We start from the raw sequence: 26,465 nt of genomic DNA, 5'->3' as shown, positions 1-26,465 counted from the left end.
CACATTTATATGCATTGACTTAAATAAACTTACTTTCACCTATTTATGTCTGGTTCACTCTGTCGCAGTCACACAGTTCTGGTCACATCTAGTTTATGACAGAATACCAGGGCCATCCCTGACCAGAAGTGGCCAGGGGAACCATTTTGCTTCAGTTTGGTTGCAAACATGAATGCTGATGTTATTTATTTTTCTCTGCTGGCATCTGAAAGTAGTGATTATTGTTGACCAGTTGTTTGCGTTTTTATATTGTTTGGGGAGGTGCAGCCTTTGATCAAGATCTGTACTGAGCTGGCCCTGCTCTATATTCCAGACGACCATGATGATTTAACTCAGGTTGTATCTTTAGTATGGCTTTTTGATCCTACTGATTTTTGTGATTTTTGTGAACACTACTCAGCCTGTTCCCCACAGATGATTGCTGAGTGCATTTTGTCTGCTCACATATATTTTCAACATGGTCTGACATGGTGCAATCAGCCCCAGCCAAACAAACAACCTCTGCCATCAGACACCAGCCTACCCAAATGTATGCTTCCCCATCAGCCATGTCAAACCTCAGTTGCAGCCCAGTACACGCTGCTCCCAACCAAATATTTATACCCGGTCTCTGCTCCCTGTACTTATCCTGCACTCAACCCACCTGCCTCTTCTCCGCTGCCTACAAACCCACAAGATCTTCCCCCAGCTACTGTTACCTCTTCTCTGCCATATCCCAATCCTCCTTTCCAGTCTGCTGCACCCCTTACCTACAGTCCTGCAGTCACCTACAGAGCTTCAGTGGCTAAGCCAAAGAAAAAACAAAAGTTTTTCCCAACCAAAACGATCCTGCCATTAACCCAACCTGCCTCCACACCCACCAATCTGTCCCAGCTTGAAGTTCTGGTGCCAGAGCTCCAGCCGGAGGTGCCAGAGTTCCAGCCCGGAGAGCCAGCGTTCCAGCCTGGAGAGCTAGAGTTCCAGCCCGGAGAGCCAGAGCCAAAGTTCCAGCCCGGAGAGCCAGAGCCAGAGTTCCAGTCCAGAGAGCCAGAGCCAGCGTTCCAGCCCGGAGAGCCAGAGCCAGCATTCCAGCCCGGAGAGCCAGAGCCAGCATTCCAGCCCGGAGAGCCAGAGCCAGCATTCCAGCCTGAAGAAGAGGAGCCAGTTTCCTGGTCTGAAAGTGCGTTGCCCATTTCCCGGCCTGAAGTGCCTGCTGCCCAGCTTGAAGTGCCTGTGCCTGCTGCCCAGCTTGAAGTGCCGCTGCCCAGCTTGATGTGCCTGCTGCCCAGCTTGATGTGCCCGCTGCCCAGCTTGATGTGCCCGCTGCCCAGCTTGATGTGCCTGCTGCCCAGCTTGACGTGGCTTGACGTGCCTGCTGCCCAGCTTGATGTGCCTGCTGGTCCACTTGAAGTGCCTGCTGCCCAGCTTGATGTGCCTGCGGCCCAGCTTGAAGTGCCCCGTGACTGTTGCCCAACTTGATGTGCCTGCTGCCCAGCTTGATGTGCCTGCTGCCCCGCTTGATGTGCCTGCTGCTCCACTTGAAGTACCCGTGCCTGCTGCCCAGCTCGATGTGCGTGTGTCTGCTGTCCAGCTTAATGTGCCTGCTGCCCAGCCTGATGTCCCCGTGCCTGCTGCCCAGCTTGATGTGCCTACTACCCAGCTTGAAGTGCCCGTGCCTGCTGCCCAGCTTGAAGTGCCCGTGCCTGCTGCCCTGCTTGATGTGCCTGCTGCCCAGCTTGAAGTGCTCGGGCCTGCTGCCCAGCTTGAAGTGCTCATGCCTGCTGCCCAGCTTGAAGTGCCTGTGCCTGCTGCCCAGCTGGAAGTGCCCATGCATTCTGCCCAGCTTGATGTGCCTGCTGCCCAGCTTGATGTGCCCGCCGCCCTGCTTGATGTGCCTGCTGCTCCACTTGAAGTGCCTGTGCCTGCTGCCCAGCTTGATGTGCCTGCTGCCCAGCTTGATGTGCCTGTGCCTGCTGCCCAGCTTGATGTGCCTGCTGCCCAGCTTGATGTGCCCATGCCTGCTGCCCCGCTTGATGTGCCTGCTGCCCAGCTTGAAGTGCCCGTGCCTGCTGCCCAGCTTTTGATATGCCTGCTGCTCAGCCTGATGTGCCCATGCCTGCTGTCCTGCTTGATGTGCCTGCTACCCAGCTTGAAGTGCCCGTGCCTGCTGCCCAGCTTGAAGTGACCATGCCTGCTGCCCCACTTGATGTGCCTGCTGCCCAGCTTGAAGTGCCCGTGCCTGCTGCCCAGCTTGAAGTGCCTGTGCCTGCTGCCCAGCTTGATGCCTGCTGCCCAGCTTGATGTGCTTGTGCCTGCTGCCCCGCTTGATGTGCCTGCTGCCCCGCTTGATGTGCCCGCTGCCCAGCTTGATGTACCTGTGCCCGCTGCCCAGCTTGATGTGCCTGTGCCTGCTGCCCAGCTTGATGTGCCCGTGCCTGCTGCCCCGCTTAATGTGCCTGCTGCCCAGCTTGATATGCCTGCTGCCCCGCTTGATGTGCCTGCTGCCCAGCTTGATGTGCCCGCTGCCCCACTTCATGTGTTTGCTGCTTGACTTGATGTGCCTGCTGCTCCACTTGATGTGCCCGTGCCTGTTGCCCTGCTTGATGTGCCTGCTTATCCACTTGATGTGCCCGCGCCGGCTGCCCAGCTTAATGTGCCTGTTGCCCAGTTCGATGTGCCTGCCGCCCAGCTCAATGTGCCAGCTACTCAGCTTGAGGTTCCTGTGCCTGCTATCCAGCTTGACATACTTATTTCCCAACCTGATGTGACTGTGCCCACGGCTCGGCTTGACGCCATGGACTTTCCCCAGCAACCACTAGTTGGAGCATCCAGAGGTCGCTCCTTCGAGGGGGGGTACTGTCAGGAAAGGTTCCCTCCGCTGGTAATATCGATCATTTGGCGTACAGTACTGAGATCCACAAGCAGGTGTCTCCTGGCAGTTTGGAGCTGTCAGAAGAGCTTTTCCCTGCTGGAATTATGTAATCTTTGGCCCGCAGGACTGGCATCCACCAGCGGAGGGATCCTGGCAGTGTGGAGCAGGTATTACCTTCTGCAATCAGGCGTCACATGACTGATAGCAGACATAATATAAATACCCGGCAAGTGCACACACACCTTGCCCTGGTATTGTCCTTGTGCCCTGACCTGCGGCCTGTTTATCTGTTACCTGATCCTGAAACCTTGATTCCTGCATCCTGCCTCCTGAACCTGTTGTACCTTATCCAGTCTATTCCTGCATCCCTGGAACCTTGTCCTGCAACCTGATCCCTTTCTCCTTGTCCCCCCATCTGCTGACCTCCTGTTTATGACCCTGGCCTGGCTTAAATACGATTCTGGTACTCCCTTTTCCTGCATATGCTGGTTAGTTTGGTTATCATCACTGTTTGGTTGTTTGGTTTGTTCACTCAGTTTGTATTGGTGGTGTGTTCACATTTATGTGCATTGACTTAAACTTTCTATTTATGTCTAGTTCACTGTCGCAGTCACACAGTTCTGGTCACATCTAGTTTATGACAAGGTGTTTTGGGGAAGACGCCAATACACCCTCCCCATGTTGAGGGCATGTGGCCCGGTACGGTTCTCGCCCCCCCCCTTTTCCTGCGGCCTGTCAGGTTGCATGCTCGGATAAGGGTTTGGTATGGATTTTGGGGGGACTCCACGCCTTCTTTTTTCAATTTTGGTGCGGGGTTACCCTTAACCACATCAGACCCGGCGTATAGTCATATGACGCCTGCATATGGGATCTCCCATCCTTGGCGGGCGTCATATGACTTTTCTCATTCCTGGCCATCTAGGGGGCGCGCGTGCGCACCCGCGGCATCGCTAGGGACCGCCGGGCACCTGCGATTGCCCAGGAACACAGCAGGACTGTGAATCTGTGTATGTAAACACACAGATCCACGTCCTGTCAGTGGAGAGGAGACCGATGGTGTGTTCCCAGTACAGAGGAACACCAATCGGTCTCCTCCCCTTGTGAGTCCCCTCCCCCACAGTTAGAATCACTCCCATAGGGAACATATTAACCCCTGCAGAGCCCCCTGGTGTTAACCCCTTCCCTGCCAGTCACATTTACACAGTAATCAGTGTAATTTTACTGCACCGATCGCTGTGTAAATGTAAATGGTCTCAAAAATGTGTCAAAAGTGTCCGTTGTGTCCGCCATAATGTCACAGTCACGAAAAAAAATGCAGATTGCCGCCATTACTAGTAAAAAAATAAAATAAAATAAATGCCATAAATCTATCCCTTATTTTGTAGATGCTATAACTGCACAAACCAATCAATATACGCTTATTGCGATTTTTTTTACCAAAAATATGTAGAAGAATATGGCCTAAACTAAGGAAAAAATTGGTATTTTTTTTTAAATGGGATATTTATTATAGCAAAAAGTAAAAAATATTTTGTTTTTTTCAAAATTGTTCCTCTTTTTTTGTTTATAGCGCAAAAATAAAAACCGCAGAGGTGATCAAATGCCACCAAAATAAAGCTCTATTTGTGGGAAAAAAAGGACGTCAATTTTGTTTGGGTACAACGTCGCATGACCGCGCAATTGTCAGTTAAATCGACGCAGTGCCAAATTGCAAAAAGTGCTCTGGTAAGGAAGGGTGTAAAATCCTCCGGGGCTGAAGTGGTTAATATTCATACCAGACCCAAAGGGCCTGGTAATGGACTGGGGGAGGGGGGGACCCATGCCATTTTTTTCAATGATTTTTATCTATATTGCCGGGATCCGACAATAAATTACAGCCGCAAGCAGTTTTAGATTAAATTTTTTCCTTTAGAAATGTAATTTTGTTGTGGTACTGTTATAAACACGGGCAAGATGCGCTACTTTACAGGCAGACTAAGGACACCCCCTAGGCACGATATTTAAAGGAATATTTTATTTTCATTGTTTCACTTTAAACATTATTAAAATCACTGCTCCTGAAAAATCGTCCATTTTTAAAACTTGTTTTTGCATTGATACATGTCCCCTGGGGCAGGACTCAGGTCCCCAAACACTTTTTATGGCAATAACATGCATATAAGCCTTTAAAATTAGCATTTTAGATTTTTTATGTTCGTGTTCTATAGACTTTAACGGTGTTTGCACACATATTTTGCCTGTTCGCAAGTTCTGGTACAAACCAAACCGGGGGGTGTTCGTCTCATCCCTAGTGGTGATTATGAACTATTCCCCACACGTACTCATACCAAAGCACTCCTACATAATACCTTTAAGTCAGTGCATTACCATTGTGTATAGAGCCTATTACTATACATTGATTCATCCAATTTAACATAATATTGATTCAAGGTCACAATCCTTGATGTTCCATATCTATATTGCACCTGAAAGTTAACCAGAAAGAACCAGAAAAGTTAACCAGTAACAATGTTGAATAATTAATTATTCAAGAATCTATAGGTGTGGATTAAACTTTTAGATGGGTTTGCTACTAGTAGCAAAATGTTGTGTGCCTTGAATTCCATGAACAGTTGGGGGTTTGTTCACAATTACAGAGGAAGTAAACCCTGATGGGTTAACTTCCTCTTTCATTCCCTGCAAAGGTAAAACATAATGGACTACTATGCATCGTCACTTACCTGACACAGGAGCCAGCAAAGTCACCGCTGTCCCCTGTAGTTCCGAGCGTCCATCTTCTTGGTGGGTCTCCGTGGGTTTCGCTGCTCCGGCGCTGTGATTCGCTGGAGTAGCGATGACATCACTCCCGCACATGCGCACGGGAGACGACACTCGCGGCATATCGCCGCGATCTGCAGCTTACCCAGTGCGCCTGCGCACTGCTGTCTACGGCGCATTCTTCAGGTAAATATCTCCTAAACCTATACGGTTTAGGAGATATTTCTTGGACCTACAGGTAAGCCTTAATCTAGACTTACCTGTAGGTCAAAGTGGTTTGTAAGGGTTTACAACCACTTTAACTACTTAATAACCGCCCTATAGCCGAATGACGGCTTCAGGGCGGTTTCTTAACTGTGGGAGGCCGTCATATGACGTCCTCCCAGAATTCCGCTCTCGCGCGCCCCCTGGGGCGCGCACTCGAGAGCATCCGTGACCTCCGGGTCCGCAGGACCCGGCGCATCACGGATCACGGTAAACGTCCGCTCGCCGCGGCCGTTTACCACGTGATCGCTCCATCAAATGACGGAGTGATCACTTGTAAACAAACCCTCCCTCCCCCTCTCTGTACCGATCGGAACAGCGGAGGGGGAAGAGATCGGTGTCAGCAGCGATGTGGGCTGCATCTGCAGTGCCCACATCGCTGCTCACCGAAAATTAACCCCTCAATTCCCTGCAAATACTCTGCAATACCCTGCCATTACTCTGCATTACTCTGCAATACCCTGCAATACCCTGCAATACTCTGCATTACTCTGCATTACTCTGCAATACCCTGCAATACCCTGCAATAGTCTGCATTACACTGCAATACTCTGCATTACCCTGCCATTACTCTGCAATACCCTGCCATTACTCTGCAATACCCTGCCATTACTCTGCATTACCCTGCATTACTCTGCAATACCCTGCAATTACCCTGCAATACCCTGCAATACCCTGCAATACCCTGCAATACTCTGCAATACCCTGCAATACCCTGCAATACCCTGCAATACTCTGCAATACCCTGCAATACCCCGCAATACCCTGCAATACTCTGCAATACCCTGCAATACTCTGCAATACTCTGCATTACCCTGCAATACTCTGCAATACCCTGCAACGCTCTGCAACACCCGCCAATACCCTGCAACAATCTGCAATGCTCTGCAACACTCTGCAATGCTCTGCAACACCCACCAATACCCTGCAACACTCTGCAATGCTCTGCAACACCCGCCAATACCGTGCAACACTCTGCAATGCTCTGCAACACCCTCCAATATCCTGCAATGCTCTGCAACGCAATACTCTGCAACGCCATACTCTGAGATACCCAGCCATACTCTGATATACCCAGCCATACCCAGCCATAGTCGGTGATACCCTGCAATACCCAGCCATAGACACCCCCCCCCCCTCCCGCAGCCCTCCGGTGCTTCTACCGACTCGCCAATACTATCAAATCCAGAATCTTTTTTTTTTTTTTTTTCAGGCTTCCCAGCTTAGAGGTGAGATGCGGGGTCTTATTGACCCCACATCTCACTGTAAAGAGGACCTGTCATGCCATATTCCTATTACAAGGGATGTTTACATTCCTTGTAATAGGAATAAAAGTGATCAAAAAATTTATTTTTGGGGAAAAAAATGTCAAACTAAAATAAATAAAGTAAAATGAACAATAAATTTTTATTTATTTTTTTAAAGCGCCCCTGTCCCCATGTGCTCGCATGCAGAAGCGAACGCATACGTAAGTCCCGCCCACATATGAAAACGGTGTTCAAACCACACATGTGAGGTATCGCTGTGTACGTTGGAGCGAGAGCAATAATTCTAGCCCTAGACCTCCTCTGTAACTCAAAACATATAACCAGTAAAAAAAAAAATTAAATTGTCGCCTATGGGGATTTTTAAGTAGCGACGTTTGGCGCTATTCCACGAGCCTGTGCAATTTTGAAGAGTGACATGTTAGGTATCGATTTACTCTGTGTAACTTCATCTTTCACATTATGTAAAAATTGGGCTAACTTTACTGTGTTTTTTTTTTTTTAAGCACAAAACAGTTTTTTTTCCAAAAAAAAGCATTCGAAAAATTGCTGCGCAAATACCGTGCGAGATAAAAAGTTGCAACGACCACCATTGTATTCTCCAGGGTGTTTGCTAAAAAAACATATATAATGTTTTGGGATTCGATGTAATTTTCTAGCAAATAAATGATGATTTTTACATGTAGGAGAGAAATGTCAGAATTGTCCTGGGTGCTCCAGAACGCCTGATGGCGCTCCCTGCATGTTGGGCCTCTGTATGTGGCCGCACTGTGTAAAAGTCTCACACATGTGGTATCGCCGTACACGGGAGTAATAGCAGAATGTGTTTTGGGGTGTAATTTGTGGTATGCATATGCTGTGTGAGAAATAAATATGACAATTTTGTGAAAAAAAAAAGAAAGTAAAAAAAATCTTGATTTTGCAAAGAATTGTGGGAAAAAATGACAACTTCAAAAAACTCATCATGCCTCTTACTAAATACCTTGGAATGTCTTCTTTCCAAAAAGGGGTCATTTGGGGGGTATTTGTACTTTTCTGGCATGTTAGGGTCTCAAGAATTGAAATAGGCCGTCAGTACTTCAGGTGTGATCAATTTTCAGATATTGGCACCACAGCTTTTGGACTCTATAACTTTCACAAAGACCAAATAATATCCACCAATTTGTACTTATTTTTACCAAAGATATGTAGTGGTATAAATTTTGGCCAAAATTTATAAAGAAAAAATTACTAATCTGCTAAATTTTATAACAGAAATGAAGAAAAATTCATTTTTTTTACAGAATTTTCTGTATTTTTTCTTTTATAGCACAAAAAATAAAAAACCCAGCGGTGATTAAATACCACCAAAAGAAAGCTCCATTTGTGTGAAAAAAAGGACAAAAATTTCATATAGGTCCAGTGTTGCATGACTGAGTAATTGTCATTCAAAATGTGAGAGCACCGAAAGCTGAAAATTGGTCTGGTTATTAAGGGTGTTTAAGTGCCCAGTGGTCAAGTGGTTAATGCAGTGACTTGCATTTTTCTGCACTAGATAAATGATAGTCACTGTCTCAGGTGTCCACGAAGGGAGCAGGAACCACATAAGATGATGCTTCCTCTGAAGCATTGGCACCTGTCCCAGGCAGAGTGATATCAACTGCAAAGCTGGAAGAGGAAAAGGTCAGTGTAATAAAATCACATACACTGCCCTTTTTGCAATGGGCAAATTAGCACTTATAAAAAAAGTGTTATTAGGCTGCTTTCACACTGATCCACAAGTGCAGGGAAGTTCAGTGCACTGCTGTTTATCCCCCTAGCCAGCTTTTATGCAGCTGAGAACAGAGGGAATGAGGTGTTTAGAATGTTTTTTATTTTTTTTTATATCTATACACAAATGTTTTTTTTTTTTTACAATTAGATTTTATTAAAGAAATAGCCAGTTACAATACAAATATAGCAATACATAACAAGCGCAAATACAATTGCCTGTGTGTACCATAGGGTAACAATAGCGTTACAGACTCAAACTCATACTTTTAGTCCTCTTGTTTGCATATAAACAGATTGACAGAAGATCCCTATTAGACTAATAAGCCCCTCCAAAAAAAAAAAAAAAAAATGGAAAGGCCCATTAGTAAAAGGGTAGGTACCCTACCATTCCCAAAGCGTCAATAGGATCTAAACATATATATCAATGGGTTGTAAAAGCCTATCCCGGCGTATCTGCCTTATAACTTTATACCACTCTAAATACACCCCATTGCCTATCATACAAAGGCCAAATGTGACTAATAGATATAAAAACAAAAACAAAACAAAAAAAAAAAAAAAAAAAAAAAAAGGACAATACAATTGTCCCTAAATAATCAAGCGGGCATTGCTAGCCCGAACACACAGCGCCCCCTCCACCTCATGTTTGTATCAAAAAGGCGTTTACAGAGGAATTGCTAAACACTACCCAAGGTCGCCATATAACTATATACTTGCCCATGCTTTCATGGGCTATAGCCCTAATTTCTTCCATTTTATGCAAATATCCTATCTCCCCCAGCCATTCCATAATTGAGGGAGTCATAGTGTTCCTCCAATATCTCGGTATCACTGTCTTGGCGGCAGTTAGAAGAAATCTAATCAGCGATTTTTTATATTTACTCATAGAAAGGTCAGTAATATGTAGTAGACAACATTTAGCGTCAAGGGGGATCTGTGTATCAGTTATTTGTTGTATAATACTAATCACTTGGCCCCAAAATGGTCTGATTAGGTCACACTCCCACCATATATGTTGTAAAGTGCCCTTAGCTTGATTACAACGCCAACATAGGTCTGGAACATCGGGGAACCACTTATGCAATTTAACTGGCGTGTTATACCAATTCGTCAGAAGTTTAAAAGAAGTTTCCTGTAATCTAGTGCTAATTGCACATTTATGAGCAAATACACATGCCTGTAGCCATTGGTCGTTTGTAAATGATGCATTTAATGCTGCTTCCCAGAAAAGCTTATGTTTATTAGGTTCCAGACGTGCTGCGGGTTGTAACCACGCATACGTGAGAGAGATATTTTTCGTAGAAGCCTTGGCACGAAGGCAAACCGCCTCAAAAGGCGTTAATGGTCGTATAAAATGTTTGATCCTCCGCGGGCTCAAAATATAATCATGTATTTGTCTATACGTCCATTGCCCCGAAACGGTTAAACCCAAAGTATGTTGTAAGTCCAACATTGATTTAATCTTATTACCCTCAAGACAATGAGTGGCTAATAAGGGCAGATTCCCACATATAAAGTGCCGGATAGGTTTATGCATGCCTGGTATAAAGTCAGGATTATCTACTAGCGGTGTTAATGGGCCAGGTGAAGTAGTCAAACCCGTTGTTTTAGGCTGCTTTCACACTGATCCACAAGTGCAGGGAAGTTCAGTGCACTGCTGTTTATCCCCCTAGCCAGCTTTTATGCAGCTGAGAACAGAGGGAATGAGGTGTTTAGAATGTTTTTTATTTTTTTTTATATCTATACACAAATGTTTTTCCTTTCATTTCTATTTTAGGCTGACTGTGTTGTTTTAGGGCCGGTTCACACAGGGGGCGACACGAGGCGACACGACTTGCCGTGCCGCGACCTGACAAGTCGCCCCCGTTCTGTACAATGGAACCGTTCTAAGAGGAGCGACTCGAGTCGCTCCGACTCAGAAAAAAGGTTCCTGTACTACTTTTGGGCGACCTCGGGGCGACTTGCATTGACTTCTATACAGAAGTCATTTGCAAGTCGCCGCTGAGGTCGCGGCAGGTCGCGGCGAGGCAAGTCGGTGTCGCCTCGCATCGCCCCCTGTGTGGTAAGGTAAGGGGTTTAAACATACTTTCAGTTTGCAGGCTATACAAAATAAATAAATGATAACAAACAAAAATTATCCTCAATCCATGCTGTTAAAGTGATACGAAAAGTTTTGTTTTTAATCACTTCAGCCCGGAAGATTTGGCTGCTCAATGACCAGGCCATTTTTGGCGATACGACACTGTGTCTCACTTAACTGACAATTGCGCGGTCGTGCGATATTGTACCCCAACAAAATTGACATCCTTTTTTTCCACAAATAGAGCTTTCTTTTGGTGGTATTTGATCGCCTCTGCGATTTTTATTTTTTGCACTATAAACAAAAAAAGAGCAACAATTTTGAAAAAAACATAATATCTTTTACTTTTTGCTCTAATAAATATCAAAAAAATATTATTTTTTTCCTCAGTTTAGGTCGATATGTATTCTTCTACATATTTTTGGTATAAAAAAAAAAATAGCAATAAGCGTTTATTGATTGGTTTGTGCAAAAGTTATAGCTTCTACAAATTAGGGCATAGATTTATGCCATTTTTATTATTATAATTTTTTTTTACTAGTAATGGCGGCGATCTGCGATTTTTAGGCGTACATATCAGACATTTTTGACACATTTTTGGGACCACTGACAATTATACAGCGATCGGTGCTATAAAAATGCACTGATTACTGTAACAATGTCACTGGCAGGGAAGGGGTTAACACTACGGGGCGATCAAGGGGTTAACTGTTATCCCTCACTGTGTTCTAACTGTAGGGGGGATGAGACTGTCTAGGAGGAGAAAGAGATCGGTGTTCATACTTTGTCTCTACTCCCCTGAAAGAACCAGGAAAGATCCCGGTCCTGAAAGATCCCAATTCTCGCTCTTTCACGAGCGATTGTGGGAGCCCGGTGGTCATCGCGCCCGTCGGGCACTTGCATCAGCTCCAGGCACACACTGCGGGCACGTGCACCCCTAGTGGCAAAAAGGTGAAGCCAAGTAAGGTAACGTTGTTTCACCCAGCCGTGCCATTCTGCAGCAGTAAAACTGTGGCGGCTGGTCGGCAAGTGGTTAAAAATAACAAATATGTTATACTTACCTGCTCTGTGTAGGGGTTTTGCACAGAGCAGCCTGTATCCTCCTCTTCTCGGGTTCCCTGCCATCGCTCCTGACTCCTCCCTCCTGCCAGGTGCCTCCACATCAAACAGCTTGCTCTGGGGACACCCAAGCAGACATGCTCCCGACCCACGGCTCTGTGTGTGTCCATTCACACACAGAGCCGAGGCTCCTCCCTGCCTCCTTCTTCACCTGATTGGCTCACTGGCTGTGATTGACAGCAATGGGAGCCAATGGCTCCTGCTGCTGCCAAAAACCAATCAGGAATGCGAGTCCCCAGAGAGGCAAGGCTCTCATGGGCATCGCTGGATCGAGAGGGGACTCAAGTAATTATTGGGGGGGCTGGTACACACAAGTTTTTTATCTGCATGCACAGAATGCATGCAAGTACAAAACCTTGTGCCTTTACAAATACTTTAAGGAAACCCTCCTGCTGGGCCATTGTATTCTGACAGCTGCCACCAGTGGAAGTCAGAATACCTGGACAGCAGCTGCATTTCATTGACGACAGCTGACTGTTCACCTGTCAATATTTCACATAGCAAATTTTGTCATCAGGAACCGGCTGAAATTCACACAGTGAATGGTGGTCAGCCTAATGGCCTTTACACACAGTCCAAAAATCGGACAAAAATAACAGCTTTCAAATCGATCGTATGATAATCTGATTGTTAGTACAGAGCTTTCGAGAGCTGATCATGACAGTTCATCTGATATTATCCAATCAGACAAGCATAAACATTTATCTCGTACGATACCAGATCGTATGATTTTAGTTTAATCAGTTCAGTTGTCATTCAAAAATACAATACAAATACACTACAACACATCACTTCCGAATTTTTATTCTGTCGTACAAGAATTTCCCTCGCATTAGTAAACTCTTCATTTTCGATATGGAGACTAGCATGCAAAAAAAAAAAAAAAAAATCTGTTGTACAATTTTGTGGTGTGTACGAACCATTAGACAGGAGCTTAACCTTTTAGAATATGTTGAATATACATAATAACCCTTACAATATTGGCAGGTTCCCATAAATAAGCATCATTGGCTCCATTGATTATAAACGGATGACCAGCAGGCATGTACTGGCCATTGGGACTACAGGGAGTTTCCCGGTGGGCCGATGGCTCAGTGGGCCGGTTTCAGTGACAAAGTAATGGCTCGCCCTCAACTTCACACAGTGATGTGAGAAAGATGAGAAAAATACATAGAGAATAAGTGAAATAAAAAAAGAGGTTAGTGAGGACTCCTTATGTTATGCTACTTATGTTTGCACAATTACGTATAGTTTTATATACTGTTTTTGTCCTTGTTTGCAAAATTAAAGCGGGCTGGTCTGGATGAAGTCCAGGGCCAATTTTTTGTCCCAGTCCAGCCCTGATGACCAGTATATAATAGAATGAAAGAATTTGGGAATAAAGTCATCTAGTATAGACATATAACACAGAGCAGAGAGATACATACCTGTCGCAGAAGAAAACGATCAGAAGTGGAGCCAGCAAACCCTGTCTAGATTTAACATTCCAGTAAGGGGATGTCTAATAAGTCATTCACACTGGGTGGAGTCCATAGATGAACTGTGCAGATACCAGCACACTAACAAAGGGAGGATTATAACAGGACAGAGAGGATGAACTAGGAGAACTGGGACTAGGAGAACTGGTTTGTAAACCCAGACCGATACGTCACTGTAGATCAGGAAGTGAGTTAGCTACTTTTCTTTCTATGTACAGCACAAGACTGTAAATGAAATACGAGCTGTTCACGTCCTTCCTGTGGGCTGTACAACTTCTAGATGACCACTAGAGGCCCCCACTCTCCATGCAGAGTGATAACATTTTTTACAAATTGGTTCATTCCCGACAGCGCCTTCAGAGGCTGCACTTCTGCTAGGTGGCCACACGAGGGCTGCAAATTCCACTGTACATTGGTATTATCAGCAGCAGAGTAAAATGTCTAGAAACTCCTGTGCTAATGACAAATGTAATTTTTAACCACTTCAGCCCCGGACCAATTGTCAGCCTAAGGACCAGAGGTCTTTTTACAATTTCGCACTGCACTGCTTTAACTGGTAATTGCGCGGTCATGTAATGTTGTACCCAAACGAAATTTGCGTCCTTTTCTTCCCACGAATATAGCTTTCTTTTGATGGTATTTGATTGCCTCTGCGATTTTTATTTTTTACGATATAATAGGAAAAAGACTGGAAATTTTGAAAAAAAAAAGATATTTTCTACGTTTTGTTATAAGAAAAATCGAATAAACTCAATTTTAGTCATACATTTAGGCTGAAATGTATTCAGCCACATGTCTTTAGTAAAAAAAAATGTAAATAAGCGTATATTTATTGGTTTGCGCAAAAGTTATAGCATCTACAAACTAGAGTACATTTTCTGGAATTTACACAGCTTTTAATTTATGACTGCCTATCTCATTTCTTGAGGTGCTAAAATGGCAGGGCAGTACAAAACCCCCCCCCCCCCAAATGACCCCATTTTGGAAAGTTGACACCCCAAGGAAATTGCTGAGGGGCATGTTGAGCCCATTGAAAAAAAAACAAAAAACAAGTTTACAAAAAGTCACTAAATGATATATTGCTCACACATGCCATAGTTATATGTGGAATTACACCCCAAAATATATTCTGCTGATTCTCCTGAGTATGGGGATACCACATGTGTGGGACTTTTTGGGAGCCTAACCACGTACGGGACCCCGAAAACCAATCACTGCCTTCAGGATTTCTAAGGGTGCAAATTTTTGATTTCACTCCTCACTACCTATCACAGTTTCGAAGGCCATAAAATACCAAAATAACACAAAACTCCCCCAAATGGCCCCATTTTGGAAAGTAGACACCCCAAGCTATTTACTGAGAGGCATGTTGAGTCCATGGAATATTTTATATTTTGCTACAAGTTGCGGGAATATTATAAACTTTTTTTTTTTTTTTTTTTGCACAAAGTTGTCACTAAATGATATATTGCTCACACATGCTATGGGCATAAGTGAAATTACACCACAAAATAAATTCTGCTGCTTCTCCCGAGTATGGGGATAACACATGTGTGGGACTTTTTGGGAGCCTAGCCGTGTACGGGACCCCGAAAACCAAGCACCGCCTTCAGGATTTAAATATAAAACGCTACCAAAAAATAACTGTTAGCGATTGCAGGGATCAGGCCTGACTCTGCGAACACTGCAGTTATGTGTTTAGTGTTTTGTAAGTGACAATGATCGATTGATACTGCACTTGGGTGGGCTGGGCGGAGGGGCAAAACGCAGGTGCTAGCAGGTATCTGGGCTGATCCCGCTAACAATGCGTTTTTTTGGAACCCTAAACTGCTGGGGACGCTAGTATAGATCTGATCAGATCAGATATTGATCTGTTCAGATTCTATACCACTACGGGAGGTGTATGCTTTGCGCGTGGGTGTTAGCGGTACTGGCACTAACCTAGCGCTGCCTGGGGTGACGCAGACCCTATCTGACCCTAAAACCTAATTGATATCACCCGCCGGGTGATCAGGGGGTTAAACCTTTATTGGGTAATAAATGGTGGGTGCCCTGATGCTATAAAAAGCAAACTAACTAACCAGAGTCACCCGTAACACTTATACGGTGATCACTGGTGAAAGGGTTAACTAGGGGCAATCAGGGGGTTAAAACCTTTATTAGGTAGTATATGGGGGTCCCTGACGCTATATAAAAACCTGACAGGGAACCTAAATAACTAAATAACTAACTGGCTAACCAGTGTCACCAGTGACACTTATACGGTGATCGCTGGTGAAAGGGTTAACTCTAGGGGCAATCAGGGGGTTAAAACCTTTATTGGGTAGTATATGGGGGTACCTAACGCTATAAAAACCTGGCAGTGAACCTAAAAAAATAACTAGCTACCTAGCGGGCACCAGTGACACTAATGCAGCGATCAGAAAAACGATTGCTTAGTGACACTGGCAAAAGGGGGTGAAAGGGTTAACTAGGGGCAATCAGGGGGTTAAAACCTTTATTAGGTAGTATATGGGGGTCCCTGACACTATATAAAAACCTGACGGGGAATCTAAATAACTAAATAACTAACTGGCTAACCAGCGTCACCAGTGACACTTATACGGTGATCGCTGGTGAAAGGGTTAACTCTAGGGGCAATCAGGGGGTTAAAACCTTTATTGGGTAGTATATGGGGGTACCTAACGCTATAAAAACCTGGCGGTGAACCTAAAAAAATAACTAGCTACCTAGCGGGCACCAGTGACACTAATGCAGCGATCAGAAAAACTATTGCTTAGTGACACTGGCAAAAGGGGGTGAAAGGGTTAACTAGGGGCAATCAGGGGGTTAAAACCTTTGTTAGGTAGTATATGGGGGTCCCTGATGCTATATATAAACCTGACAGGGAACCTAAATAACTAAAAAACGAACTGGCTAACCAGCATCACCAGTGACACTTATACGGTGATCGCTGGTGAAAGGGTTAACTCTAGGGGCAATCAGGGGGTTAAAACCTTTATTGGGTAGTATATGGGGGTACCTAACGCTATAAAAACCTGGCGGTGAACCTAAAAAAATAACTAGCTACCTAGCGGGCACCAGTGACACTAATGCAGCGATCAGAAAAACTATTGCTTAGTGACACTGGCAAAAGGGGGTGAAAGGGTTAACTAGGGGCAATCAGGGGGTTAAAACCTTTGTTAGGTAGTATATGGGGGTCCCTGATGCTATATATAAACCTGACAGGGAACCTAAATAACTAAAAAACGAACTGGCTAACCAGCATCACCAGTGACACTTATACGGTGATCGCTGGTGAAAGGTTTAACTCTAGGGGCAATCAGGGAGTTAAAACCTTTATTACGTAGTATATGGGGGTACCTAACGCTATAAAAAAGTGGCGGTGAACGCGGGGTGACAGTGTGCCTATGTGTACCTACATGTCAGTGTAGTGTTGGTGCACTTACTATGTCCTCTCCTCACAGTCCGGTCAAAAAGACCACCCCGAGGAGAGTGACATCACTTCCTCCCTGCCTGTGTTTACACTACACAGGCGGGGGAAGCTTCTCATTGGCCAGGAGCGATCGAGAGGGGATGGCCAGAAACCAACGGCCATCCCCTCATCCCGGATCACTCCTGAAGCGAAACGGACCGCCGCAGCCAGCGGGAGGGGATCCGATCTGACCCCCTCACCCGCTGGAAGGCAAGCACGTATGGGTACGTGCTTGTGCCTGTACATGCCATTCTCCCGATGTATATCTACATGCGGCGGTCTTTAAGTGGTTAAGGGCCAAGTTCACCGTTTTTATTCTAATTTCCAGCTCCCCTATGTACCAATATGGCATTAATGTACTTATTTTGCAAAAAAAAACAGCTTTCCATTAATTCTACACAGGCTTACCTTACTCTCTTCATAGCTGTTTAACCACTTGCTTACTGGGCACTTAAACCCCCCTCAGTCCCAGACCAATTTTCAGCTTTCAGCGCTGATGCACTTTGAGTGACAATTGCGCGGGCATACAACACTGTACCCAAATGAAATTTTTATCATTTTTTTCCCACAAATAGAGCTTTCTTTTGGTGGTATTTAGTTACAGCTCGGAGTTTTATTTTTTGCTAAACAAACAAAAAAAGATGCAAAAAAAAAAAAATCATGTTTTAATAGTTTGTTATAAAATTTTGCAAACGGGTCATTTTTCTCCTTCATTGAAGTGCGCTGATTAGGCGGCACTGATAGGCTGCATTGGTGGGCACTGATGGGCTGCATTGGTGGGCACTGATGGGCTGCATTGGTGGGCACTGATGGGCTGCACTGGTGGGCACTGATAGGCATAGTTAAGGCGGCACTAATAGGCACAGATAAGGCGGCACCGATGGGCACAGATAAGGCGGCACTGATGGGCAAAGATGGGCACAGATAAGATGGCACGGATGGGTGGCACGGATAAGTGGCACGGATGGGTGGCACGGATGGGCACTGATAGGTACCACAGATAGATGGGACTGATGGGCACTGATAGGTGGCTCTGATAGGTGGCTCTGATAGGTGGCACTGCTGGGCACTGATGGGCGGCACTGCTGGGCACTGATGGGCGGCACTGCTGGGCACTGATGGGCGGCACTGGGGTGCAGCACCTTTGAGGCAGATTGGGTGGCACTGTGGGTGGCACTGTGGGGTGGCACTGTGGGTGGCACTGTGGGTGGCACTGTGGGTGGCACTGTGGGCACTATGGGCACTGACAGGGGGCACTGACGGGGGGCACTTACTTTTTCTTTTATTTTACTTCAGGATGGCACTGCGGGAGGCAGGTGGGCACAGGCAGGTGGCAGGTGGTCCCTTGTATTGATGGCCGTGATCGGGACTGATGTCCCGATCACGGCCGCCGGTGATCGGCTTTTTTTTTCTCTCCTCGCGCTGTCAGCGCGAGGAGGAATAATAGCCGATTACCGGCTCCGTTCTATCACATGATCAGCTGTCATTGGCTGACAGCTGATCACGTGATAAGGGGTCGGGATCGACCCCTTACACGGATCGGTGATCAGGCGAGTCTCACGGACTCGCCGATCACAGAGCGCGCCGCGCGCGCCCCTCAGGGGGCGCGCAGGCCGCTCGTAACCAGGACGACGTCAATAGACGTAGTCCTGGAAATGTAGGTCCGCGCTAATTCCGTCATTTGGCAATAGCGCGGATCTGAAGTGGTTAAAAACACTGCTAGAGTACTTCTGCCTGACTTCCTGGACAGATTATAGGTCATGACACAGGAAGGAGTGGTCAAAGTAATGGAATGATTATAATAATAACAATAATTATAAAAAAAATATAGGATCACAGTGCTCAATACACCAAAATATACATAAATTAATTCAATCAGTGCAAACAATGAATAGTCCATGCAAAATTTTTTATAAATAATAAAAGTGAAACAGTGATGAAAAAACGAAGATGCAGCCTCCCATTAAGAGCTGCAATATCCCACAGAGTGCTTCTTACTCCCTGCTAGTGGCTCAGACAGCTCAGAAGAGTGCTCCATTTCTCATTAAGGCTGGGTTCACACTGCTGCGGCTACGAGAACCGGATGTGATTCGCACCGCACTGTAGTGCAAATCACATCCGATCTCTGTGCGATGCGAGTTCAGCCATACAGATAGTATGGCTGAATTCGCATCGCACCCGCCCCAAACTCGCACAGGACCCTTTTTTTGGTCCGCAGCAGAATCGGATCGCATGGGTGTTCACACCATGTGATCCGATTCCTGTCCGAGTTTGCAGATCGCACTGTGATATGCGAACTGATCTGGGGGTGTCATTAACATATCACTGACACTCCCAGCAGTTCGTATAGGGCAGTGTGAACTGCCGCCGGGAGGCATGCGATGCAGGAACCCGCCGCGGATTTGCGGCGTTCCCGCATCGCTGCAGTGTGAACCCAGCCTTATACTCAAAGATCACTCAACAGATCACCTCTAAGTGCCCCCCCCCCCTCCAGGAATCATCTCACCTGAGGGAATGTGATCTCAATAAAGTGAGATCAATACAAGCCTTTTAGCCTCCCCGGGCTGCACTGCAACCATAAGATGAGTGCTTGTCAGCTGCTGCTATATAGCGTTGCCACCTGTCTGGGATTCACCCGGACAGTACGGATTTTGAATCATGTGTCCAGTTTTCAGTCTCCCTGGATCCCAGACACATGATTCATTCAGATCGGACAGTGGAAGCTGGGGATCGGGGGAAGGAACATAGTTAGTGCTTATTGGGGCAGCAGCTGGGGGCTGAGGAAGGAACAGAACTAGTTAAATCAGTCAGCAGAGCACTAAAACTTGTACAGTGGCTCCCGACAATTAAACTATAGTCCCAGTCCCACTTGCGTATATTAATCTCCCGGGGCATGTAATTGCCGGGTACCGCAGTACAAGGATTACTTTGATGGGACTATTGGTGGTTTTCAGGCTCAAGTGAAGTAATCCCTGTGCTGCGGTTCCTGGCAATTACATAAAAGCAGAAAAAGTGCAGCGCTAACAAAGCTAAATAGCTATTAGAAGATACTCACAATTAAATTAATATTGTAAGTAACTATGAAATATATTTATAATAATAAAAAAATAGAAATAGAAAATTCACGTGATTTATTTATTTTATCAAGAGTTTGAATGAATTTTTGTTTTTCATTTGGTGAGTGTCTGCTTCAGTTTTACTTACTAAAGTTTTTCACTATTACAGGAAAGCTATATGAATTTCTTATTTATTTATTTATTTAAATCTTTTTTTTTGGGTGTTTGCCTTAGTTTTACTCACTGAGAGTTTTTTCACCACTACAGGGAAGTCACGTGAATTTTCTATTTATATTTTTTTATTATTATAAATATATTTCATTAGTTACTTACAATATTAATTTAATTAACTGTGAGCATCTTCTAATAGCTATTTAGCTTTGTTAGCTCTGCACTTTTTCTTCTTTTTTTGTAAATTAGCTTGAGTTGGTGTATCTAAACTCTTGTCCTAGCTGCTTTTTTTCTTTTTCCTTTTTTCATTTATTCTAGCGCAGTGTGAATCCCTGCTGGGGTTCTTCTTTTTTTATTTCCCAGCAATTACATGCCGCTGGATTGATAGAGAAGTGGAGGTCTGGAGGGTGACATAAAGATTGCTGCTGCTAGATAAGGATTAACTACTTCTGTTCTTTCGCCAGCCTGATCAGACTCGTGTATCCTGGTAACCTGGTTGTTAGATTAGGAGGCGAGGAGTTAATGGGGGGTCGTTGCCTTGTTTATCTCTGCTGGTAAGAGGAAGAGGAGGATGTGGGGGTGCATGGTGGATAAAAAACTGAACTCAGGGGCTGCCTGTGTGGATCTGTGAGGATGTGAACCTGGGGAAAGGGGGGGGGGGGGCGCGGGGCAGGATGGACAAGACTGATGTGCACAGGGGCTGCCTGTGACTGTGTGTAGGCCACTGATGGTTACCCTCTGTATTACATATTACCTCTGCCATACTATTGACCTCCGCCTTCTGCTTTTTTTTACATGCCCCGGTGGATTGTCGGGACTGATTTATTTGTCAGAAGCACTGCATTAAGGATTACTCCGCTGCTCCCTGATAAGCTTTATCTAGTTCTGCTAAGGTGCCTGACCAACTTCGGCATCTTTTGTTACCTTAGAAAGTTTTAGGGAATGTCCAGTTCACTTTAGGCTGGGGTCACGCCTATGCAAATTGATTGAGGGTTTCCCCACATCCAATTTGCATAGCAGGAGAATGTGACCGGCTCTCTATGGAACCAGTTCACATATCTCCAGGGTGGCCAAAGAGCGCACTGTGCATCTTTGGCTCTGTTTCGGGGCAGAATTCAGGCATAGATTCATTCCAGATTTGTTCCTGAAATGGAGAACAGGGAGCACAGCGTTCCTCTGCAATCCTCAGCCGGCTCCAGTGTGAGCTAAGCCTAAAGGCAGTGGCAGTACATCCATAAAGGGCGCAGGAGCGCCACCCCCCTCTCTTCTGCACCCCTCTATTACCAATAGATAGATTCATGCATTGCATGAATCTATCTATGGTTGCCACTGCCGCCCCCTATTCAGGTGTCCAGCCCCTTGTCCAGCATTTGAATTCCAGTTCCGGCGGGTGTTTTTGGAAGCACCCGATTAGAGCCATAGGCTCTAGAAGGCTTCCAAATTGGTAAACAGCAGGTGCAATGCTGCGCTTTCGCTGTTTACACAGTGTTGTGTTAGGGAACCGAATAAATCGCTTTACTAACACTGACCCACCTCTCAACCAATCAGGATGCTCGGGTCTGGTTACCTGTCACCTGATTGGCTGAAGCGACAGGCGCTGTGATTGGACGCCTATCAGGCGTCCAATCATAGCAGAGGACAGGAGAAGACCTCAAGGACTCGGAGGGAGCGTGGAGGCCATCACCGTGACCCGAGACTGGTAAGTGCCGGGCCGGGGGCACACTGGCAGCAACTGATGCACACGGTGGCTGCAATTGATGTTTTTTTTCAGTTTGTTTGCACCCCCCCAAAAATTTTGAGCACCAGCCGCCACTGCCTACAGCCCAACTCCAGCTTCTTTTCCTCCCTACCCTAATTTTCTTAAAGTCCACCTCCAGTAATGTGCTGTAAATTAGCAATTAAACTGTTCAAGGAAGGCAAAGCACTAACAGCTGATGGCTACATTCACCTTGGCGATTAGGGCTGGTGGGAATAGTAGCAGCAGGCATTAGAGATTCCTGTGGCAGCTGTTAGCGAGTAGGTGCGGCAGCAGGCCTCCTTCACTATAATGACATTTCATCAGGGGCCACAGCTATTCGTTCCTCTCTGAATGGCCAATAATTACCTGTGCTGATCGCTGCTGGATGCCGGACTGTCAAAATGTCAGTATAGTGAAGGGGGCCAGCAGCCACACCTAGCTGCTGAGAGCCACATCAGGAACTGTTACAATTTGCACCAGCTCTAATTGCCACTCTGAAAGTAGCCTAAAGCCTCTTTCATACTGATGCGTTTTTACTTTGCAATGGGGACGATTTACACCTCTGAGCTGTGGGTGAAGTGCGTTTTGAAAAGTCGTGCATGCTGCATATTTGGTGCGGTGTTGAAAGGACTCGGAGGGAGCGTGGAGGCCATCACCGTGACCCGAGACTGGTAAGTGCCGGGCCGGGGGCACACTGGCAGCAACTGATGCACACGGTGGCTGCAATTGATGTTTTTTTTCAGTTTGTTTGCACCCCCCCAAAAATTTTGAGCACCAGCCGCCACTGCCTACAGCCCAACTCCAGCTTCTTTTCCTCCCTACCCTAATTTTCTTAAAGTCCACCTCCAGTAATGTGCTGTAAATTAGCAATTAAACTGTTCAAGGAAGGCAAAGCACTAACAGCTGATGGCTACATTCACCTTGGCGATTAGGGCTGGTGGGAATAGTAGCAGCAGGCATTAGAGATTCCTGTGGCAGCTGTTAGCGAGTAGGTGCGGCAGCAGGCCTCCTTCACTATAATGACATTTCATCAGGGGCCACAGCTATTCGTTCCTCTCTGAATGGCCAATAATTACCTGTGCTGATCGCTGCTGGATGCCGGACTGTCAAAATGTCAGTATAGTGAAGGGGGCCAGCAGCCACACCTAGCTGCTGAGAGCCACATCAGGAACTGTTACAATTTGCACCAGCTCTAATTGCCACTCTGAAAGTAGCCTAAAGCCTCTTTCATACTGATGCGTTTTTACTTTGCAATGGGGACGATTTACACCTCTGAGCTGTGGGTGAAGTGCGTTTTGAAAAGTCGTGCATGCTGCATATTTGGTGCGGTGTTGAAAAACCACACCAAAAACGCAGCTTTCCATTCAAGTTTTCGGTGGGTTTTTGGGTCACGTGTCCATTTTTCAAAGGTACAGGCAACCCAAAAAACGCACCAGAAACGCAACAGGAAACACATCTGAAACATAGAAGAATCTTGCTGCTTGCAGATTTTGCTGCACAGTAGTGTTAAAGGGCCCTAAATAGTCCTGTTCCTTCCCCCAGCTAAGTAGATGGGGCCCAGGGAAGTTTTTTTTGTAATTGGTGCAGACCATGAGGTTACTCAGCAAAGTCCCAAAGTAAACAATAATAGCCCTGTTCCTGTGCCCAGTTATCTACTGAGTTGACAGAAAATACTGAAATGGCTGAACAGACATAGGGCTCATTTACACATGTAGGGCCCTCTGAATAGAAATCCACATTTGGATTGCTTTTTAGAAGGCATTTGACAGGCAGGCAGGCAGGAGGCGAAATATCACTTCCTCATTACATTCGATTAAATGGAATGAGTTAAGCAAGCAGTAGTTAGGGTTGCCACCTGTCGGAGATTCACCCGGACAGTCCAGGTTTTCAATTGTGTCCACTCTCATACTGGTGCCATCCACTACTCTACTTCTACCATCCACTGTCCACTGTTTTGCTGACTGACACTGTCCACTTTTAAGGTAGGTTAAGTTCACATATTTACAGTGACATTTGTTTTTTTAATCTATGAATATTTTATGAATACAAAAATGTTTTTTTTTTTATTCAACCATGCCACTATATAAGCCCCTCACACTGTTAATGCAATTTGGACACACCTACTGTTTGCCATGGCGCGCATAGCACGCTACATTACTACTTTCATTGGGACACCCAACAGTGCCCCAGGTCTTTTACAATCTTATAATGTATACTCCAAAAAAAAAAATGCCTTACGACACTAAAATGTTCGGGTTTGGCTTGAAGAAAAGGTGGCAACCCTACTGCTATACCACCCTCTGAAAGAACCCTTTATGTGGTAGCTGAAGCCACCAGGCTTCAAAATAGTTTCTTCACTCGAACCATATAACTTTTAAACTCTGGAAGGTGGTATTCAGATAATTTAGACTGAGGGTGTGTTTTTTTTATCCATTGTGTTTGTATGTGGTTATACAGTTTATTATCTTTTTACATACAATTCTACATACTTTTTTTTTTCTAATACAAGACTACATCTGTAATTTATTTGTCTTTTTATTGAAGGATAATGCATTTTTTTAAACAGTCTTGCATATTGAATCTAATACAACTGTGGGAGAAATCTCGAATAGAAGAAGGATTATACAGAATATCTTAGCCATTGAATGCTTCCAACATGTATATTTACTGGATGTAGTTTGCTTCATATTTCCACTTTTTACGATAGGATATAAGGTGGTTTCTGCAAGTGCCCTTATGCAGAATTGGTGTACTTCTTCATAGGATCCTCCTCCCACATAGGCAATGTGGATAACTTCTGGCTGGTTTTCTCTTCAATGGGCCACCCCCAGGACTGGAAGAACGGAGCCAAGTTCTTATTGACAGCTTGAGAGAACTTCTCCGCCCAGAGATTCATCTTATCTGAATTGCTGCTACTGACATCTGACAGTGTCTGGTACTCTGCAAAAAGATGTTTGAAGGGATCCCATCCGAAGCCTTCTTGTAACTAAAATGAAAAAAAGTTGGTTAGTTTGGTAAAGAAGACTCACTACACACTGCTTATCATATATGCAGTATTGCACTGTATGTTACATGTACTGTATGTAATATGTGTACATTAACCACTTCAATAAAGGGCCTTTTCACCCCCTTCCTGCCCAGGCCAATTTTCAGCTTTCAGCGCTGTAACATTTTACGTGACAATTGCGCAGTCATGCAACACTGTACCCAAATTAAATAATTTTTTTCCCCCACAAATAGAGCTTTCTTTTGGTGGTATTTGTTCACCTCTGTGGTTCTTAGTTTTTGCGCTATAAAAAAAAAGTGCGACAATTTTTTAAAAAGAATATATATTTTTTTACTTTTTGCTATAATAAAAATCCCAATTTTTTTAAAAACAAAAACAAATTTTTTCCTCAGTTTAGGCCGATATGTATTCTTCTACATATTTTTGGTTAAAAAAAAAAAAAGGCAATAAGCAAATATTGATTGATTTGTGTGGTGTGTGTGTGTGGTGCTCAGGAGTCAAAGGTGAAGGAGGTTTTGACTCAACATTGACCTACACTATACTGTATTGTGGGTGAATATACTTATATGGTCTCCCATATGGCCCCCAATCTGTCAGGCATACTCACTCAGGTTTCAGATAATTTATCGTTGACTTAATTTCCCAGAACAGTGGGGATGGTTCCCTGTGGTCATTGTCAAATTTGTAAGTTTTTCAAACGCACTGGGGTCTTCACCGAACCAGATGGTTCCAATGTCTATTCTATCAAAAACCTTATTAAATCTGCCACCACTCAGGTAATTTACAGTATTCAATGCCCATGCAATAAGATGCACATAGGTAAAACTAAATGCCAGTTACCGCATTGGTGAACACATCAGGGATATTAGACAGAAGGAACCTGAGAGCCCCCTGGCACAACATGCTCATTCCAATATGAACTAATGCACCCCCCCCCCATACCATCAGAGATACAGACTTTTAAACTGAGCGCAGATAAACTGGAACGTCCCTCTACTATTTAGTCCAAAGGATGAGGCAAAGGATTAGGCACCCATGGTTACCAAAAAGAATGTAAAATTTCAATTCGCCTGACCACAGAACAGTTTCCCACTTTTCTACAGACCATTATAAATATGCTTTAGCTCACAGAAGATGGCAGCCTTTTTGGATCATGTTCAGATATGGCTTCTTCTTTGCATGATAAAGCTTAAATTTGCATTTTTGGATGGCACAGTGAACTGTGGTTAAGGTGAACCCTATGACAAAAATAAGAAAAAAATGGCATGGGGTCCCCCCCAAAATTCATACCAGGCTCTTTGGGTCTGGTATAGATTTTTAAGGGGAACTCCATGGCAAAATGTAAAAAACAAACAAACAGTGGGCCACCCCACCCCAAAATCCATACCAAGCCCTTTGGGTCTGCCATAGATTTTAAGGGGAACTCCAAAATCCATACCAGACCTTTATCCA

The 26,465-nt window shown here is 45.1% G+C and overlaps 2 protein-coding genes and 1 long non-coding RNA gene across 3 annotated transcripts in view; all 3 read right to left on the bottom strand.

Moving 5' to 3' along the window:
* The window catches only part of LOC143962820 (TRPM8 channel-associated factor homolog), a 56,653-nt gene extending 42,894 nt beyond the window's left edge, over window positions 1-13,759 (bottom strand). Inside the window, exon 1 of the mRNA XM_077472296.1 lies at window positions 13,516-13,759. The gene's annotated coding sequence lies outside the window, so the exon portion shown is untranslated. The remainder of the gene's footprint in view (window positions 1-13,515) is intronic.
* LOC143962110 (uncharacterized) overlaps window positions 1-26,465 on the bottom strand; it is a 767,356-nt gene that overhangs the window by 124,950 nt on the left and 615,941 nt on the right. The gene's annotated exons all lie outside the window — the stretch shown is intronic.
* The window catches only part of LOC143963804 (TRPM8 channel-associated factor homolog), a 45,738-nt gene continuing 43,796 nt past the window's right edge, over window positions 24,524-26,465 (bottom strand). The window contains exon 8 of the mRNA XM_077473537.1: window positions 24,524-24,992. Coding sequence (XP_077329663.1) covers window positions 24,741-24,992 — 252 coding nt within the window. The 3' untranslated portion in view covers window positions 24,524-24,740. The remainder of the gene's footprint in view (window positions 24,993-26,465) is intronic.

This window comes from Lithobates pipiens, unplaced genomic scaffold, assembly GCF_037356315.1.
Source record: "Lithobates pipiens isolate NorthernLeopardFrog02 unplaced genomic scaffold, aLitPip1_a1.2 Scaffold_8, whole genome shotgun sequence".
NCBI classification, from domain to species: domain Eukaryota; kingdom Metazoa; phylum Chordata; class Amphibia; order Anura; family Ranidae; genus Lithobates; species Lithobates pipiens.
This window is presented reverse-complemented; position numbering and strand designations above follow the sequence as displayed.